Source organism: Ovis aries, chromosome 2 (genome assembly GCF_016772045.2).
Source record: "Ovis aries strain OAR_USU_Benz2616 breed Rambouillet chromosome 2, ARS-UI_Ramb_v3.0, whole genome shotgun sequence".
Taxonomy (NCBI): domain Eukaryota; kingdom Metazoa; phylum Chordata; class Mammalia; order Artiodactyla; family Bovidae; genus Ovis; species Ovis aries.
Genome location: NC_056055.1, coordinates 66502828 through 66515943, shown reverse-complemented (window position 1 = coordinate 66515943; position 13116 = coordinate 66502828). Strand labels below are relative to the sequence as shown.

At 41.7% G+C, this 13116-nt stretch overlaps 1 protein-coding gene across 4 annotated transcripts in view; it reads left to right on the top strand.

Moving 5' to 3' along the window:
* The window catches only part of MAMDC2 (MAM domain containing 2), a 170517-nt gene that overhangs the window by 94992 nt on the left and 62409 nt on the right, over positions 1–13116 (top strand). For all 4 annotated transcript variants that reach the window (XM_004004323.5, XM_060409383.1, XM_060409384.1 and 1 more), the window contains exons 7-8: positions 803–896; positions 10148–10291. In XM_004004323.5, the coding sequence (XP_004004372.1) occupies positions 803–896; positions 10148–10291 (238 nt within the window). The remainder of the gene's footprint in view (positions 1–802; positions 897–10147; positions 10292–13116) is intronic.

The following is a 13116-nucleotide window of genomic DNA, read 5'->3' as shown; positions in this document are numbered from 1 at the left end:
GCCCCCAGTAGATGAGCCTGGCTCTCCATTTCACACCATTTCCTGCTGCATCAGATGAAACCCATATCACGCATTTACATTATGTAACTGGCCTGGGTGGGCACTTGGATTTCCACCCCTGCTCAACAGCGTATCTTATGTTATCAATCCAGCAGGGTAGTCTGCATATTTCGGTGGTTTTCCCAACACAGGTGAGTGTTGTGTTCACCATACTTGATCCCCATGGAAAGCAGAAAGTCATCCATTGAACTCAAAGCTGGTGGCAGAGAAGACAGTATAACTAAAGGAGCCTGAACTCATTAATAATCCCATTTTCTCTCTATTTGAGCATGTCAGGATATGCCGAAATCCTAGCATTTGTACACTGGAGTTCTGGGCCTGATTCTGCCTTAGGCATCAGGTAATCATCTCTGATTGCTGCATCTTTGTCCAGATGGACGTAGAATTTTATGCATGAAAAAGAGAACCTGGAAAGGGCTTAGGGCTCTGTGAAGGGCAGGATCACCTTCTGCAAGCAGCATGCTGCCTCTTTAATTGAAGTTCATAAAACAGATTATTGAGTCTGCAGTTCTATCAGCAAGTAATATAGGTACTTTGACATGCAAAGGAGGGGGAAAATTCCACCAATAAAATGCAACTTAAGGCTTAGTAGTCACTCTCCCCCGAAGAAACTGTGAGGGAGGGAAGCTGCTCAAATACCTATATACCTGGCTCAACCAACACACCATTTTAAGTCATAGTTACAAGCATTTAAGCCTAAAAGAAAATATGTAAACAAGTAACATGTCTTTCTCCTCTGCAGGTTATTTTTGAAGTTGCCTTCAATGGTCCTAAAGGAGGGTATGTGGCCTTGGATGATATTTCTTTCTCTCCTGTTCACTGCCAAAATCAGACAGGTAAGCATTCTCTTTTTCTTCTTCCTCCCGTTTGGGATTTTCCTTTCTCAACAGATGCCTGTGGTCAGGACTTGCTTTAATTCCTTCTAATTTCCTCTTCTTTTCCTTTTTTATCTCATCCTTAAAAAATTATTTAGCCAAATAGTCATTTCTCTGTTATTTTACTCTTTTTTTTCCTCTCACAGAATGAAACTGATTTTCCTGACCAGAGGTCAGTTTTCCTGAGTTAAGGAGATTTTATCTTCTCTACGTACTAAGAAATTAAAATTAAATAACTCCCCCCACCCACTCCATCTTTCTCTTTAAACTAAATCTTGGGTCCATAGACATGTGTGTAGAGTAGACAGAAAAAACTCTCAAAATCTACTGAGTAGAATTATAAGAACTCTTTATAATTTTATGAATCTAATTTTTAAATGTCCTCCTGTTTAAAGATGTTAGTATTTGGTATATATCTGTATCAGAGAAGATAATGGCAACCCACTCCTGTACTCTTGCCTGGAAAATCCCATGGACGGAGGAGCCTGGTGGGCTGCAGTCCATGGGGTCGCTAAGAGTCAGACACAACTGAGCAGCTTCACTTTCACTTTTCACTTTCATGCATTGGAGAAGGACATGGCAACCCACTCCAGTGTTCTTGCCTGGAGAATCCCAGGGACAGGGGAGCCGGGTGGGCTGCCGTCTATGGGGTTGTACAGAGTCGGGCATGACTGAAGCGACTTAGCAGCAGGAGCATACATCTGTATGATGGTTTTGTTCAGAGTACGTATTCAATTTCTCTTTCTAAGTGAATGCTCACGTAATTTTATCATGACCAATTTTGTAATTTCCGTAAACTTTGTGTTTGTAAAAAGAGGGGGAATTTTTACTTTCTGGGAAATAGGTAAGCAAATCAATTCAAAGTGAATTAGAAAACAAATACTTTAGAATTAGAAGGGTGACACTATAATTGATAACCGAGATAAATGCCTTCCTGCCAATGCAGGTGACATAAGAGACGTGGGTTTGATCCCTGAGTCGGGAAGATCCCCTGGAGGAGGGCATGGCAACTCACTCCAGTATTCTTGCCTGAAGAATCCCATGGACAGAGCACTGGTGGGCTATAGCCCATAGAGTCGCAAAGTTGGAAACAACTGAAGTGACTTAGCATGTACAAAGAAATGCAGTTGACCTTACCTTTTAATGAATTTGTTTCCTTGAGAGGCCCCAGGGAGACACAGTGATCATCCATCTTATTAAGGAGACTTTGTTCTGGGTTTTGGAGTGTGGGAAGTAAATTTTTGAATTTGGTTTTGGTAGTGTAACTTTTGCTTAAGATAGAGTTGGTCTCTAATTTAATATAGTTTTGAATATATTATTTTTTAATGTGCATATATGTGTGTATCTATTTTTACAAAAATAAGGTCATACTATACATATTATATATAACTTGCTTTTTTTCATATAATAGTACACAATGGATATGTATCTATGTAAACAAATATGGGACTACATCGTAATTTCTAATGGCTATAAAGCACTCTAGCATATGGCTTTATCATCATTTATTTAAACAGTTTCCTACTGTTGGACGATTAGGACATTCTAATTTTGCAACCTCAGATATGCAGGTGATAGCACTCTAATGGCAGAAATTGAGGAGGAACTAAAGAACTTCTTGATGTGAGTAAAAGAGGAGAGTGAAAAAGCTAGGTTGAAACTCAACATTAAAAAAGCTAAGATCATGACAACCAGTCCCATCATTTCAGGGAAACAGAGGGGAAAAAGTGGAAGCAGAGACAGATTTTGTTTTCTTGGGCTCCAAAATCACTGCAGACAGTGATCGCAGCCATGAAATTAAAAGATGCTTGCTCCTAGGAAGAAAAGCATTGACAAACCCAGACAGCATATTAAAAAGCAGAGATATCTCCTTGCAAGCAAAGGTCTGTAGAGTCAGAGCTATGGTTTTTCCCCAGTCCTTGTGTATGGATGTGAGAGTTGGACCATAAAGAAGGCTGAGAGCCAAAGACTTGGTGCTGTTGAACTGTGGTGCTGGAGGAGACTCTCGAGGGTCCCTTGGGCTGCAAGGAGACTAGAATAGTCAGTCCTAAAGGAGATCAACCCTGAATATTCATTGGAAGGACTGATGCTGAAGCTGAAGCTCCAAAACTTAGGCCACTTGATGCAAAGTGTAGACTCATTGGAAAAGTCCGTGATGCTGGGAAAGATTGGAGGCAGGAGGAGAAGGGGAAGACAGAGGATGATATGGTTGGATAGAATTACTGACTCAATGAACATGAATTTGAACAAACTCCAGGAGATAGCTGGGGACAGAGTAACCTAGCATGCTGCAGTCCATGGGTTGCAAAGAGTCGGCCATGACTTAGCTTCCCTACTGAACAACAATAACAAATGTTGCTATTCCAAGCAATAATAAAATAACCAATTATCTATATCATCACTCAATTAACTAAATTTTTTTTCTCTTAGAAAAATTCTACATTGTGAAATATCTTGATTGAAGAGTATGTCCTTAAGAATATGTTGTGTGTGTTTGGTGTGTGTGTGTATCTTAGGGTACTATCAGCCTCCAGAAAAAGCCAAGACAACTTACTTGCAACAGTCACATGTGAGAATGCCTGTTTCTACACACCTATACCAACCACGGGTCTTGGTAAATTTTACATCTTTGCAAATCTGATCACACTGGATCAACCAAAGAGCTGTCAGATGCCTCAAGTTGGGGCCAACCAAACTCTCTTCAGGACTTTTAATCTTATCTGGAGTGACCCAGAGATGGAAGAAATTCTAGGGGGAGATAGTTGAGCAGTTCCTTCTACCAAGGCATTCTGGAATTGCCAGCTTCCTTCCTGTTCAGCCTTCTCGACCTCTTCTATTACATCCTCACAGGTTTCCATAAAATTTCCCTTTTCCTTCTTAAGCAAAATGCCTTTTCTTCAGAAAAGATTGAAAAACCATGAAAAGAGTGTTTTGGTGCCAACTCATAAACGTGACTGGCAGTTGCTGCTGGCAGTTGTCTGGGAGCTCAGTTAGGCCTGTCTCCTGAACCACTTACACATGATCTCTCCAGGAAGGTGGTCTCAGGGTTGTCAGACTTCATTGCTGGCTGACTTCCGGCGAAGCCATGTTCCAAGAGAACCAGGAGGAAGCTGTAGCACCTTTTATGACCCAGCCTCAAAAGTTGCATAGCATCGCTTCCTCTGGATTTTATGGGGCAAAACAGTCACAAATTCATATTATGTCCATCATTACATCAGTCCATCTTAGGATTGTTAGATGTCATCAGATCAAGAAGAGGTGTCACATACGATTGCTGTTGGTGAAGATATTTACAGAGTTGAAGAAAGTCCTTTCCTTGAAGTAGAGAAACCCACCATGGGAAGCCTTCAATTGATGAGGAGGTTGAAAAGCTGAAAGCTTGTCCTGAAGATCCCAGACAAGCCCCCAAGATGATATCTTATGGTGAACAATATTGGATTCTTGATCTCCAAAGAAGATTTATCTTCGGGACCAGGGACCAGGCTTTATCACTCAAGAGCTTTTTTGAAGCAGAGTTTTATTAGAGGATAAAAAGGGACAGAGAAAGCTTCTGACATAGACATCAGAAGGGGGACAGAGAGTGCCCCCAATTTTGAATATATTCTATAAGCAGAGGAGCTTAGAATATTTTTCACTCAAGCTAAATTGTTACCTCCAAATTACAGAGAAACTTACTAATTAGCTGAAATCAAATATTAGTTTTAACTAATTCTACTTTAAAAAAAAAACTAGTGAAACAGAACAGACTTGATTTACATATTTATATGCTCTAATTAAAATGATTTAATCCTAACAGTAATCAAAAATTAAGAGTCTCTAAATTTGGCAGAACACAGAAACCAAAGTGGTTTTACTTCTCTAAATATGATTGCTCCCTAATTCCATCAGTTAATGTTTCAGTGATGTTAATAATAGTTTTACAACCTCTTTAACATTATTTTTTTCTCTTCTCAATCGCTGGACATTTACATTGAACTTTTAAAAATATTTCCAAGTTATGCATATAGAAGAAGAGGTGTTTATTTAGCATCTATATTGGAGAGCAAGTGGAGTAAAGCTGCAGCTGGAAGGTGATAGAATCTACTGAACCACCAAGATACAGAATATATGTGAACTCTTTTCTACTGACTGATGAAAAGAAAAGAAAGATTCCAGCAAAATAAGGACCATTTGTTAAGAGAGATGGTGACCCCTTAGCCTGTGAAATCCAGCCCAGATAAAGACCCTTCCTCCATAGGGACTACCAGGGATTCACATTTTTATATAGTTAACCAAGGTTCCCTATTGGTCTTCAGAATTTCCTAGTATACCAGCTTTCCTTTAAATGGTTTAACTGCATAATCAAAGTATTGTGCTTAAGAACCAGGACTTTGGACTCACATCCCTACTCTGCCATTTACAAGCTGTGTGACCTTCAGCTTGTTACCTAATGTCTCTGAGACTGTTTTCACGTTTATGGGACAAGGATGGAAGAATCTGTTTCATAGAATTGTCAGGAAGATTGATGATTTAATAATGTCTGTGATAGACTTGGAACAGTATGGCACACAGAAAATGCTTGGTCATGAGACCTAATATTATTTACATAATTTTCAAAATACTCCCATTCATTCCCTAGAGAACAGGGAGTCAGATAGAAACTAAAGAGAACCAGCAAAGGGCACTGCCTTGATGAATGTGTAAGCTGGAGCCTGTTTTGTGCCCTTCATTAAGCACCTGTTGGCCAGATTCTGAGTCTTAGAGGCTGAGCCCTCTAGTTTTTCTACTTCCTTTTACATTTCACAAATAGTTTATGTCCTTCTGTTTCATAATAGGTACCAACATTTTTTTCTTCATCTTGGTTACCTCCAGACTTATTGTCTCTGCTTTTCCCAGCTGGATCTGACATTTTCTTCCCTCATCTCCCTAGTAGGTTGAGACAGGAATTACTTCAACATATGAAGCATCTTGTTCCCACCATCTGGTTGCTCTTAGATTGATCTAGTTTCCCAGACCTGAGACCTATCTCAGAGTCACAGGTATTAAGCACCAGCTGCTTGTCATCCCCCCCAGATATTTCCCAAGGATGCTTACAGAGTATAGTGAAACCTTACCCCATCCTTCCCTTTCCAGGCCTCTCCCATCTGAAAACTCCCCATCCACCACATTTGACCCAGAACCTAGACCATAGGAATAAGCTCTCATTTTAATCTGTAAGTCCTTGAATACCTAACAGGTGATTCCACTCACTTCTCACTTCTCGAAATACTGCCTTAATGCCCAGCTGCCAAACAGAGACCTCCAGTCTCTGCCATATGCAGACCTAGCTTCCTCTCTGGCCTTGGATTCACCCCACACCCAGGCCAGGCTCTGGGAGGGTACTAACACTCACAGATTTACCTCTAAAAGGATATGTGTGGGCCTAAGTCCCAAAATTGGCCGTTCACCAACAACACACTGCCTAGACCTCTTGTCTGGTTTGGAAATGTGGCTCCAGTTGTTGCCTAGGCTACAGCTGCAGGTGTCACAGTCTTCCTTAACTCAGAGGCCTTCAAGCATCTCCACTGCCTGATCAGTGGCCCAGCCCTGCTCCGGCGTGATTCCTCAGTCTGGTGCTAGGTCCCACTCGCTGTATTCCCTTGCCAGCTTTGAGCTGTCCCAGCCTGCTTTCAGGCTGCTACTGCCACTGAGTCACGTCAATCCTGTCCGACTCTGTGTGACCCTGTAGACGGCAGCCCACCAGGCTCCCCCCATCCCTGGGATTCTCCAGGCAAGAACACTGGAGTGGGTTGCCATGTCCTTCTCCAATGCATGAAAGTGAAAAGTGAAAGTGAAGACACTCAGTCGTGTCCAACTCTTAGCAACCCCATGGACTGCAGCCCACCAGGCTCCTCCGTCCATGGGATTTCCCAGGCAAGAATACTGGAGTAGGTTGCTTTTAGGCTGGCCTGTGCTAAAATAAGAGCTACTGCGCAAGTCTAACAGTCTAAAAAGCACCACACCCAAAGTCTCTCTAGTACTACAGGGGCTGATAAGCCTCTTAGATCTCAAGGACTGATACTGAGTTCATCTCTATGAACTCCATGAAGCAGAGGAAAAGATGAAAAATATTCCCAACCATTCTTCTCCAATGGAGACTAGTTTATCTTCTCCCTCTATCAGATTAGTTTATCTTCAGAGCCTCCTGATTCTAAAAAGTTCAGACATTGGAAATCAAGTAATTAACTAAATGGTACATTGTGAGGCTCAAAGAGAACTTTTTCTTTTTCTTTTTGATGGGACAGGGTGATCAACTGATGCTCAGGAGCTTCCAATTTCCTCTGATTCCTTCCTATGCTTCAAATATGTTATTAACACTCCTCAAATTCAATCGCCACTTGACACATACTTCTGAAACAAGCCTGAAGCAAAGGCTTTTCATTCACCTCATGTGTTTGGGGATCTCACTTTAGGTCATATATAATAAGCCCTCTGGCCCCCATCTTCAGGAATTAGATAGTGTCTTATGCTAGAATAAGCACAAAAAAGATTTAGGTTTTAAGTTATGCTTTTGAGGTTTTCTTTTTATCAGAAAACTGTCTCAGGACCCCCGACAAATCCACTGCTAGGACTAAGTGTTTAGCAAAAGAATATAACTGTGTCCTCAGAAAAATCTTCTCTGTGTGACTCAGTTTGTCACTATGGAGACAACAGAGCCTTGCTTACTTACAAGTTTTACTATCACCTCTCACCTCCTCCCACACACCTAGGAAATGGGTTATGGATCTCTTTTGGATGACCAAGAAGATTATCCTTGGGATATATTCCTGATGCATAATGTCACTGACCTTCCACTCTCTTTATCCATGGCTTTTGGGAGTGCTGCCCTATTTTCTTATCTGAGTGGCTATCTGTAGGTCTGAATTTCCATCTGCTTTTTCATTACCAGGTTGAAGAGGGGTGACTAAGACTGAAGACCATTATGGGGTTTCCCATGGGCTCAGATCTCTGGGGGGGGATGTCGAAGGATCTTTGTTTGCATGTTTTCATAATCATTTTCAAATGTATATCTTCATGACTTTATCTGCACAGCTTCAAGATTCAACTTGATGCTGACAGAGTCAGGCAGAACAGTGGGTTACCACCAGTCTTAGAGCACTGAAAATTCTCTTTCTTTCCTTCTATCTAGTTCTTCAGGGGCCTCTCCTTGTACAGTTGCTAAGGCATATTGTCTCAGATATGATCAGATTCCAGTTATGTAGGAGCATTTTCTTCCCATTCTTTTTTTGTATTGTGGTTACTTACTTTTCTTTCTAATTTAGCATTTTTAAAACTCTTTACTTTTGTATCATTTTAAACTCTGACCCAATTTCCAAGATTATGATAAGGAACTCCCATATACTCTTCACCCAGATCTACAAACGTAGATTTTGCCAAATCTATATTTGCTTTATCAACCATTTAAGAATAGGTTATAGATATTATGTCCTTTTACCATTAAAAGGCTTCCCTGTTGGCTCAGATGGTAAAGCGTCTGCCTGCAGTGCAGGAGACCCGGGTTCGATCCCTGGGTTGGGAAGATCCCCTGGAGAAGGAAATGGCAACCCACTCCAGTACTGTTGCCTGGAAAATTCCATGGACTGAGAGGCTCCTCAAGCCTGGTAGGCTACAGTCCATGGGGTTGCAAAGAGTCGGGCATGACTGAGCAACCTCACTTCACTTTACCATTAAATACTTCATTAGGTACTTTCTAAAACCAGAGACATTCTCCAACATGCTATGGGATGATTATAAAATTCAAGAAATTTAACACTGATACAATATTATCAATTGATCTATAGTCCGTATGCTAATTTCACCAATTGCCCCAATAAAGTCTTCTATAGCTGTTTGTTTTCCTAGACCAGGATGGAGTCTTGGATCCCTTGTAGCATTTGGTTGCCATGTGTCTTTCATCCACTTAGTTGGGCCAGCTCCTCAGACCACTGGAATGTTTTCTTGCTTTGAATATTGACAAATTGAGAGAATAGTGAGTCTGTGTCCCTAAACAGCTCTCTGTTTCATCAGATTCCCATGCCTAGAACTCAAGTGTTTCTCCAGAGATAATTTTCCACTTATTCAGAACAGTGCTACCTCTGGCCCTAAAAGGTTGTGTGTGCTTAGTCACTCAGTCATGTCCAACACTTTTGTGACCCAATGGACTGTAGCCTGTCAGGCTCCTCCATCTATGAAATTTCCCTGGCAAGAATACTAGATTAGGTTGCCATTTCCTCCTTCAGGGGATCTTTCTGGACCAGGGATCAAACCCTTGCCTCCTGCATTTCCTGCATTGCAGGCGAATTCTTACCACTGAGTCTAAAGATAATTTTCTGCTTATTCAAAACAGTGCTGTTCTCTGGCTCTAAAAGGTTAAGCCAGTATATGTCAGCATGCAGAATAAGATTATACTTGGCTACAGTGAGTGTGTCCCAAACCGCTGCAGTCTCATCCCCTCTGGACTCAGTGAGCAATATGAACAGTGAGGTTTAGAGTTACTTGTTGCCAGGACCACATTATTTTTGAAAGAGCAGAAACCTTTTTGTTCCATTTCCTCCAGGTAATCTGGGATGAGGTGATGTTTATAGACCAGAGTAAATGACACCAGAATTCATCAAAAGCCAAAATAAAAGCAGAACCAGTGACAGAATCGGTGTTTGAACAGTGTGATTTATACTGAATAATGATTCTCTTCCAGCAAATCAGCTCCTGCTACTAACGTCAATTATAAACAGACAGTGGCTGTGCTTCTGACATAGAGATTGATCAACAAAGGAAAATTATTTCTGGAAAATAATATTTCTATATATCTGTCAGAAAGAAATTAAGAATTCTATAAAATCCGTACTTTTTCTCTTTCTTTTTAATTTTGTATGAGTGAAATTTGATTTGTGAAGAAGTATGTGAATAAATGCTCTCAGTCTTTACATCAGGAAAGGAAATTTCTTTAGAAGTCTGGTCCTTTGGGTTTTTTGTAGAGAATGTGAACAGAGCTCCTTCTTTCTACCCCTTGAGGGAGGAAAAGAACAATTTTCCTGTCATGCTGAAACGTGGGTTTGATGCTAACCTGTCAGCATGCCATTAGGGTAAAAATATTTTTGTTGTGTGTTGCTTCTGCAAGCTCCCCTAGTACAAATGTGTGCATATTTGTCAATCAGTTGTCATCCTTTGAGATCCTTGGGTTTGGCCTACTTTAACTTTGATTTTCCTTTGCTCAGAGCGTCCTTTTAGTGCCCTAGAAGCAAGCTGCAATTTTGAGGAAGACCTCTGCAACTTTTACCAAGACAAAGAAGGTTCAGGCTGGACCCGAGTGAAAGTAAAACCAAACATGTACCGGGCAGGAGACCACACTTCAGGCCTAGGTAAATCAGAGTCTGTTGTGTGGGATGTTGTGGTGGGGGTGGGGGTTAGTATTATGCTCCATTTTCCAGTTGTTCTCACCAAGACACCAGCTTGAAAGAGGGGGGTGGGTGGGGGGACAGCTGTGAAGAAGCAAAGACAATAGGTAATCTTGGGTTTGACCATTTTTCAAAACTGGAATTCAAGTTGCTGTTCTAGCAGATGTATTTACCAGTTAATTAAGTAGTTAAGCCTTTGGAAATTGCTCTTCACTTTAGATAGAGAAGTACCTTTAAAAACCTATTAGATTCCAATTACATGAGATATCCAGAAAAGGCAAATGCATAGAAACAGAGAGCAGATTAACGGTTGCCAGGGGCTAGGGAGAGGGGGTGGGGAGTGACTATTCAATGGGTATAGAATTTTCTTTTGAGGTAATGAAAATATTCTGGAAGTGGGTAATAGTGGTTGCACAGTCATTGTGAAAGTACCAAATGCCACTGAATTGCACTCTTTAAAATGGTTAAAATGCTAAATTTTGTGTTATATGTGTTTTATTGCAGTAAATAATACATGGTGGGACATAAAAGCTATCACAGCTGTTGGGAAGTATTGGGTGGGCACTTGATGGATGGGCCTACACGAAGCTCTTAGAAATCAGTGCGAGCTGCCCCAGTGGAAGGATTATCTATCACCATAAACACAGCCCTTGTGAAGTCCACTCCAGTAGAGACTGAGGGAAAGGGCTTGTTTTCAAAGGGTTACTGTCTAATTAATATTTATATACTGGGTATGGGGGTGACTTACCAGAAAGCTGATGAAGCTGGTTTCAGGGCCCCTCACTTTCACCAGGTGCTTGCAATTTTATACTTGTAATTTTATATTCTTTGCTGAGAGGTTGCAAAACTTAAAGAATTACAGAATAAACACCTATTCTGACCTTGGCCAGCCTAACCCCTGAGGGGATATGATAGTGAACAAATCAGGTATGTATCCCACCCTCACTGGCTGACCATTATTTCAGTGGGCAAGAAAAACACGACAAACATATATACAGATAGACGCGTGATTACAAATTGTGGTGTGTGCTGTGAAAGAAATAAAGAGTTAGCTGAGAGAGAATAAAGAACCTCCTTTTGGTCGAAGATTCAGAGAAGTGGGTTGTAGCTGGAAGAATGGGAGCAACCCAGGCAGAAGGAACAGCATCTCTGAGGGCCTGGAGTTTGGAAAGAGCCAGACACTGCCAGGAATTAGGTTAGTGTGGCTGCACCATTGAGAGGGAAGTAAAGTAAAATGAAGTTAGAAAGGGAGGTAGACCATAGATGTGGCAGGCCAGAGTAAGCAACTGGGATTTTACTATAAAGGAAATGAGAAGCTATTGATAGGTTTTAAGTAGAGCAGTGAAGGATTAAATTTAGACTTAAAAAGATTGCTCTGGCCGGTGTATGGCTACCTGTGTTAGTCTGCTCAGGCTTCCATAACAAAATATCACAGACTAGGTGACTTAAACAACAGTTTGTTTTCTCACAGTTATGGAGGCTGGGGAGTCCACAATCAAGGCACCACTGGGGTTGGTTTCTGGTGAGATATCTCTTCCAGACTTGGACAAGGCACCTTCTCACTGTGTCTTTATATGGCCTTTCCTCTGTGTGTGCACAGGGGGAGATGGGGGTGGGGGCGGGGGCGGAGGGGTTGGGGGAGGAGAGGGAGAGAGATGTTGTTTCTTCCTCTTCTTACAAGGACACCAGTTGCATAGGTGTTAAAGCCTTGACTTTGTAACTCATTTAACCTTAAATTGCCTCCTTAAATGCCCCATCACCAAATATGGTCACATTGGGGTTAAAACTTCAGCATATGAATAAGGGTTGGAAGGGGACATGATTCAGTCCATAACAACACTCATGAAATTACCAAAGAAGCTTTTGCCAGGTTAAATGAAACTAAACTGTATACCAAAGACTGCTCCCAAAAGAGAACTGGTGGAGGAGGCTCAGAAAAAGGAAAGGGGAAAAAAGTAAGGTATTAGGCTTTTTCTTTCTGCCCCATCTTTGTAAGACACAAGGACCTGTTTTAAGTTTACCGTGGGGGTGGTAGAGCAGGTGGTAGGGGAGGTTCTTGATCCTATTTTTTCATGCTATTTAAAAGAAGTAGGGGAAAATCAGATATTCAGCACCTGAGAGGGTCTGTCTGATTAAAAACCTGCTTTTTAGGATCCAGTTTAACATATGACCAAGAGAGTAAGCTCTGCCTGGATACATAAACCACCCCTACCCTTTACCCCTCAGGACTGCCAGACCCTGCAACCTCTCCCACTCCACTGGTCACTGTGTTGCAGGAAGGGGGACCCCTTCCAGGGCCCGACACTAGGCTCTTGTCTAACACTCGGAAAAGAATTGTCTGAGGAGACACATTTGCTGACAAAGCAAGAGATTTTATTGGGAAGGGCACCCGGCTGGAGAGCAGTAGGGTAAGGGAACCCAGGAGGACAGCTCTGCTGCATGGCAGTCTCCATTTTTATGGTGATGGGATTAGTTTCCAGGTGGTCTTTGGCCAGTCATTTTAATTCAGAGTCTTTCATGGTGGTGCATGCTTCGCTCAGCCAAGATGGATGTTAGCGAGAGGGATTCTGGAAAGTGGATAGAAACGTGGTGTCTCCTTTGGACCTTTCCTGAACTCTTCCGGTTGGTGGCAGCTTATTAGTTTCGTATGAGTATGAAGTCTCTCAGCGGGGAGTTGTTAGGGGAAGCACAGTGATTAAAACCGCCCACCCTGGCCAAGCACCATGGTAACCATATGCATGAGTTGTTTTATGACAGGAGATCCTGGTAAAAATACAGAACTAATAAGC